We start from the raw sequence: 7,500 nt of genomic DNA on the forward strand, positions 1-7,500 counted from the left end.
TGCATACAGGATGATGATGATGTGATTAACAGAATAATGGATGCCAGCGACCTGTTCTATGCACATGCATTCACCAGTTCAATAGGGGGTCATACCTATGTTCCCCCACTAAGGTTATGGTTAGGGTTAGGTTTAGGTTAGGTCCTATGTTCCCTGCTCTCCTAGGAAAGCGGGGAACATAGAACCTGGGGAACATAGGTACGGTCCCGTTCAATAGCACTGCTGTTGGGTGGAAACCTTGGACAAAACTGTCACTTTTCAGGGAAAAAAGAAAAGAAGATAATAATGTAGTTGTTATTAAATATAATGTATAATATTATAATATAATTTAGTCACAAGCTCTTGTTAATACTTTTCATTGGTTCAATATTTTATAAAACCCACACACACACTTATACCACTTTCAACCTGCCTCCCCATTTTGTTTCAAAATGTGCAAAAAAATAGCAAAAACTGTAGATCTGAGCTGCCCTACAGTCTCAGTGAAGACACCATATGACTGAATGAATAATGAAAAAAGATACTGAGGGAAACAAACCAACGGAAAAAACGTTTGTGACATGTATTTATGGAGACTGAGAGAGATTAGAGCAGGGGTCTTCAACAGGGGGTCCGGGACCCCTGGGGGGTCCTCAGAGTTACTACAGTCCACCAAATCTTTGTGTGATATGATTTTTTTTTTTTTACATTAACCACCTGAACCCTAGGATCCCTTTTCTGAGGAGAACTTTAGCCAAAAATAGCAGATCTACAAGCTCTCAACGCCTCGCGCTGCGATCGGCTTGTAGATCGGCTATTTTTGGCTAAGAGGCTATAGGTGTAGAGGGAAAAAAGGGCAGACCGAGTAAACAAAAAAAGTTTAATCTGAAACACAATTTTATACGATATAGAGGGGGTCCCTGCTTCATCTCTCTCTCAGCTAGGGGGTCCTTGACCTGAAAACGTTGAGGACCCCTGGATTAGAGAATACATAAAATAGCGGGGTGGAACAATGGAAAATGGAGAGAGAGAGAGAGAGAGAGAGAGAGAGAGGGGGGGGAATCAAGAGGGAGAGATATGATTGACAGTGAGAGGGGAGAGATTGGGTGATGGAAAAAATAGAGAGAGAGAGAGAGAGAGAGAGGGAGAGAAAGAGAGGGAGCTGAGGGACAGTCAAGTTATTCTAGTTGCAGACAGCTGAGAGAACGACTAAAATAAAACACAGCCTCCTAATGCGTGTCTGTCTGTCTGTCTGTCTGTCTGTCTGTCTGTCTGTCTGTCTGTCTGTCTGTCTGTCTGTCTGTCTGTCTGTCTGTCTGTCTGTCTGTCTGTCTGTGTGTGTGTGCGTGTGTGCGTGTGTGTGTGTGAGAGAGAACAAGGACACGTCACACGTCGATTCTTTGTGATGTTTTTTATTTTCTTTCCGCGTGTGGTTTGTATATTTTTCTATAAAAGACATGAAGAGAAGCGGCGAGCGGGTGGAGGTACAGTAATAAACACACATCACACACAGACCATAAACACACTCCATGACGCATCATCACTGACCTGGATATGAGAGAGACAGAGATAGGTTTACACAGATACAAATATAGTCAGTCACACACACACACACACATACAGACATGCGCACACGCATGCACGCACGCACACACACACACACACACACACACACACACACACACACACACACACACACACACACACACACATACACACACACACACGCACGCACGCACGCACACACACACACACGCACACACACACACACACACACGCACGCACGCACGCACGCACGCACGCACGCACACGCACACGCACACGCACACGCACACGCACACGCACACACACCCATGCATGTGTGCTGCACCTATGCTGAAGCACTGACCACAGAGAGATGCTCAACACACAACTAACGCTGGACTCCGGTGCGTCCGGAAATACGCTTTTTCAGCAGTGGTGGAAAAAGTACTCAAATGTTTTAATTAAGTAAAAGTATCAATATACTGTAATGTAGAAATACTCCGTTACAAGTGAAAGGCCTGTGTTCAAAATGTTACTTGAGTAAAAGTACAAAAGTATTGGCATCAAAATGCACTGAAATGACCAAAAGTAAAAGTACTACAATGTTGGAAAATAGCCGATCGACAAGCCTGGGCTTGTAGATCGGCTATTTTCAAATAGCCGATGTGTAAAACAGGGCTAAAGTGGTTAATGTATGTTTTATAATGTAATACTGTATATCTACAAAGTAATTAAATACGTTTTCAAATAATTGTAGTGGAGTAAAAGTACAATATTTGCCTTTGAGATGCAGTGGAGTAGAAGTACAAAGTATTGAAAATTGGAAATACTCAAGTAAAGTAAACATTCCTCAAAATTGTACTTAAGTAACGCACTTGAGTAAATGTACTTATACATAAAACTACTCGTCTTTTAGTTCTACTAAATCTCTTCTCCACTAGATCCCTCACTAAAATTTTAGTCTAGTTTGTATTTGTTGACGAAATTGTCAATATATTTAGTCTTAGTTTCACTCATCGTAGCTTAGTTTTTATTTTGTTTTTGTCAGTGAAAAAAGATAGTCGACGCACATCTTTCGCCATAGTTTTAGTCGACAAAATCAACACTGCGTGATGGAGCACTCCGTCACTCGTATTTCCCAACGCACCGTTAAAACTAAACAATTCTTCTCCAGGGCAGAGCCAAAGTGCAGCATCACTGCAGCAAACATGAAGGGGAACACAATGGGACGTCTGTGCCTGAATGCCTCTGTGTTTGCAACCCAAAAACAGGGTCACGTCTGTCTTTAAAGGCCCGACCACACCAAGAACCATTTCTATAACCATAACCGTAACCATGATGTTGTGGAACGCGTCCACACTGATGAACGATACTAGCCTGATTATCAGCCTGAAGCTGTGTGGAGCTTCAGTCTGAAATTGGCTGCAGTGTCGGCGATTGCAAGGGGGAGGGGATTCGAATTTCCCTAAACCAATCACAAGAGATCCACGGATCCGCCTACATCTGACGTCCTAGCACAGCTTGTTTCAGCAGATATTCGCTGATTGGTTTGCCGTTAGACCCACCCCCCCCACCTCCGACTCTCATTGGACGGTACTGGAGGGTATCGAAGATATCCTATTCACCTGTTTCCTAGGCTGTGTGTTTTCCACTTCCTGTTGGATTTCATTGGATATCATTAGTCATCTGACCAGTTTCATTGGATTTCATTGGATCAAATCGACAGGAAGTGGAACACACACAGGAAGTGAAAAGCCTAGGAAACAGGTGAATAGGCTCACATTTCAACACCGGACCAAGAGGGGCGTTCCACTCAGAGAGTGGGCGGGGTCTATGGTTTGGAACCAGGCTAGAACGATACCGTTCTCTAAGCGCGTTGAACGTGAGGAATTGGAAGGTTCCCGGGTTTGATCCCCGGCCGGCTCCTCTTGGTTGCGTGTCGAGTTGCCCTTGAGCAAGACACCGAACCCTTAAATGCTCCCGGCGGTGAGCAGGTTGGTGCCTTGCATTGTTGAATTCCTCCACCACCGTGTGTGAACGTGTGAATGTATAATGTACATGGTAAAGCGCATCGGATAAAAGTGCTATGCACAATTTAACGTGTTGAAACGTGTTTACACCCTGTAAATTCATGGATTTTGATTGGATATCAGGGTTTATCATTCATCAAATCGATCTGAAAGTGATCCCAATGATATCGTTCTCCCCCGTTGTCATCGTTACGGTTGTGGTGCGGACTCCGCCATCCACCTCAGTTAGAAGGATTTAATTTTTTTTTAATATGTATGGTTATGGTTCTGATGCTTTGGTGTGGACGAACCTCAAGACGTGGATATACGACATACTAGATTCAAAAGACAGCATTGAAGTACATAGAGTGAAGCTATAGCAGAGATAGTGGTGTAGAAATAGATGCTGTAGAGTTGATCTCTCCCAGTGCTGCCTTGACATGGGGTTTCTAGGCTTTGTTCTTTCAGACTGCAGACAAATGTTTTTTTTGGGCCTATCCAGATTTTAATCAATTCTCAAGAGAAAAACAAAAACAAAACAAAACAAACATGGAAACAGATTTTTACAAATCAGATGTGAACCTCATTCCTAGGTGGGTGAAAATCAGATCTCTAAAGATATGTCTCGGTCTTGCGGACACTGAAGCGATGGTGTCGCTCACTGATCTACGGTGTTCAAGTGTCGCAAGCTGATCTACACGCTCACAAACGAGTTGCCCTGCAACGTGTTGTGAGCTCGTAGAACGGTTGTTTCCGGCGAGCAATTGCGCCGTCCTATGACAAAGTATAAAAGCATTACTCACTCCCATGTCGTTACGGCAACCAATGCAGATCGGTCAACGATGTCTGAATAGACACGTCTGATCTGATCACTTGCAAATAACAGTGTGGACAGTCAGATATGAAGATCACATTTTGAAGAAACATGGGATTTGCCTGCAGTCAGAACAAAGCCCATGGGGTTGGAGGGGCTAAGTGAAGAGGGACAGATGACTGGGGGGGGGACGACGACGACTGAAGAGAAGTGCTGCTGTTGTTTATTCTCGTACGTAGAATCTGGTACACACCACATCATCTGCAGTCATGGTCTGAAAACAAATAGGACAGAAATAATTGTTATACTTGTATATACCCACCAAACACAGTCTCACTGCCCTAAAGTCACATGTTGACTTTTGTGCAGAACGCCTTCCAGACTGCCCAACAGTCACAATGTGACTTCCCAGCAGTCACAATGTGACTTCAGGGTCGCTCCATAGATATACACAGCTCAATAGACAACATGCATTAAAAGCTGTGGTTTAAATGCAACATAACACACGTCACCACCCAAACAAACCTGTAAATATTCTGTGCATTTTCATATTATGTTGATAATCTTTCGATAAGTGTTTGTTGAGAACGAGAGATTTGTTTAACTTTTCCAACCCTGTGACGTCACGTCAGATTACTTTACCGCATTTCGCGTGTTCGTACTGCGAGCGGCTTCTCCCATGTTGTGTTGGATTAATGCAATTACTTTAGCACTGGGCACCTACTTGTGTGTGTGTGTGTGTGGGGGGGGGCACCAAACAGCATGCAAATGTTAAAGATGGAGTGCCATGATATTTTTCAACCCTTAAACCTGATCATAAGGTATTATTATTATGTAAGGATTTTTTTCAAAAAAAAAAAGTGTACAGTAAGTGTTAAAATGTTGTTTTTATGTAGACACACCCACCAGTTCATTAAGTATACCTGGTTTCACTTAGCACCACCCATCTAATCCAGTCCCTCCGCCTCCTCCTATAAGACCACCCACCTGTCCTAGTCCTTCCCCCTTATCACTAAAGGACTGCCCATGGTTCTGCCCATTTGTTTACAAAATGGCAGGAGGACAAATTGGACAAATACAGCCATATATGTTTGAACCTGAATCTGGTTCAGATGAAGATGAGGAGGAAGAGGAGGAAGAGGAGGAAGAAGAAGAACTACTCCATAACCGGAAAGCCTCATCAACCCTTTGCTCAAATCCCAAATGCTCATGTGTGCAACGGATAAATAAAAGGCTTAAACAGAACCATCAGTTGTCATACATTCTTACAGATGTGCCATGGTGATGTTCAATATCCTGTGATCCAAGTAGAACTTTATCTTACAATGACTATGGTATCCATTACATCAGTGACATTATTTATAGCATCACTGCACACATTTTACTATCATTACAATGCATTTGTATTCCTTCAACCTGACATTCCCATTTAAATGGGCTATGTATTCTTTCCATACATCCCCTTACTAGAAAATGGAAATATAAGCTACAGTATATTACAGTAGGCATATGCAAATAAAACGTCTAACTAGATGCTCTCATAATGTATTCAGAGCCATTTCCACCTTGATAATACACTTCTGTTTGCAGAGGCACAGATAATTCGTCTCTTTTTTATTATATTGACAAACAATCACGCTATGTATCTAATCCAACTGAACTAGCTCTAGCGACCCTAACGTTGGCTGAGACTGTATGACTCGAGTTGGTCCCGCCCGCGTCGGTATGTTCTGCCGATTTAATGTAAATGTTTTACCTTCTGAACATCGTATGAAAAATCTAAAGCTAGGCGCCGTAACCTATGTCTGTTGTTCCGACGGCGTGAAACAACGCATCGATGGGCTCAAACAACCGTTTAAAACCTTAGTTTGTTGGCAGCCTGCGTTGAATTAACATGGAGGCTCGTCCCTGATCTAACTCTACGCCATGTTAAACGGCGATGCGCGTTCACGACCAGCACTGTCTCTGCACGTTGAATTCAACGCAGAGTCGCAGACTGGCACAAAACCCCGGTTTAAAAGGTTGTTCCAACCCATCCATTAATTTCTTCACACCGTCGTAACAACAGACGACTGTAGGTTACCGCGACTACCGTTAAATTTTCCATACGATGTTCAGAAGCGATCTTATTGACGCTGAACTAAATCCCACAACTAAACGGTGGGGGAGGTCACAGACACAAGGCTATGTCAAACCGATTCATGCTCCTAAATCATTTTATTGGGGCTGGCGGATGTTTTAATTTACCGGTAACGCTCCTGAGGTGCTGCTTTCTGTGTCTCCAGGATAAATCGTCGGAATATAACCTGGCTTCAGTACTTTCCTGTTTGCAAATCCCATATTGACTTGCACTAAATTGGTGAAGCAGTCATCAACAAAATGGGAACTACACACCCGAAGCCTGGTAGAGGGGGCTGAGGGAATAATCCTGTCTTTATAAATGAAATTAAGCCATTGATCACGTTTGTCCATGTCAATGGGCAAAGTGTGAAACGACTGTTTGATAGCTGTCACACAGCAGTTAGGCACAGAACAACCTGCCATGGTCACACACGTGTGTTTGAGGCAGCTCCGCCCACAAAAGGTTGTAGTATAAATGACAATGATAATGAGGGGAGGTGCGGTGGGTGGGTATGGGCATTGTTACGTCAGTATGTCGCTGTTTTTGGATTGGCACGTTTGACTCTCAAGGTTTCAGCCTCAAGGAAAAGACTCCAAATAGTCAGAGAAGACATGAAACACCATAAAACCACCAGCGGGGGCCTTAATGAAGTTCTATCAACCTCATAGACACATGAAAAACAGAAAAAGTGCAAAAACATGGCACCACCTCTTTAAAATAGACTATACTATCGGCGAAAGAAGCGCGGAAATATTGAAACAATGGCTTTGTAGATATCAATTATTATGTTATGAAACATACATTAACCACTTCAGCCCTATTTTTTACCTAAGCTATTTGAAAATAGCCGATCTACAAGCTCAGTGAGCTTGTAGATCTGCTATTTTCAAACATTTTAGTACTTTTACTTTTGGTACTTTAAGTACATTTTGATACCAATACTTTTGTAGTTTTAATCAAGCAAATTTAGAATTCCGAACATTTGCTTGTAACAGGGTGCTTCTACATTGCAGTATTGATACTTTTACTTAAGTAAAACATTTTAGTACTTT

At 42.7% G+C, this 7,500-nt stretch overlaps 1 protein-coding gene across 1 annotated transcript in view; it reads right to left on the reverse strand.

Moving 5' to 3' along the window:
- Positions 1-1,402: 1,402 nt before the first annotated feature.
- The window catches only part of LOC308083960 (cellular retinoic acid-binding protein 2-like), a 26,664-nt gene continuing 20,566 nt past the window's right edge, over positions 1,403-7,500 (reverse strand). The window contains exon 4 of the mRNA XM_080426399.1: positions 1,403-4,600. Within this exon, the coding sequence (XP_080282525.1) occupies positions 4,550-4,600 (51 nt within the window). The 3' untranslated portion in view covers positions 1,403-4,549. The remainder of the gene's footprint in view (positions 4,601-7,500) is intronic.

Source organism: Gymnoscopelus braueri (genome assembly GCF_963280865.1).
Source record: "Gymnoscopelus braueri genome assembly, chromosome: 4".
NCBI lineage: Eukaryota > Metazoa > Chordata > Actinopteri > Myctophiformes > Myctophidae > Gymnoscopelus > Gymnoscopelus braueri.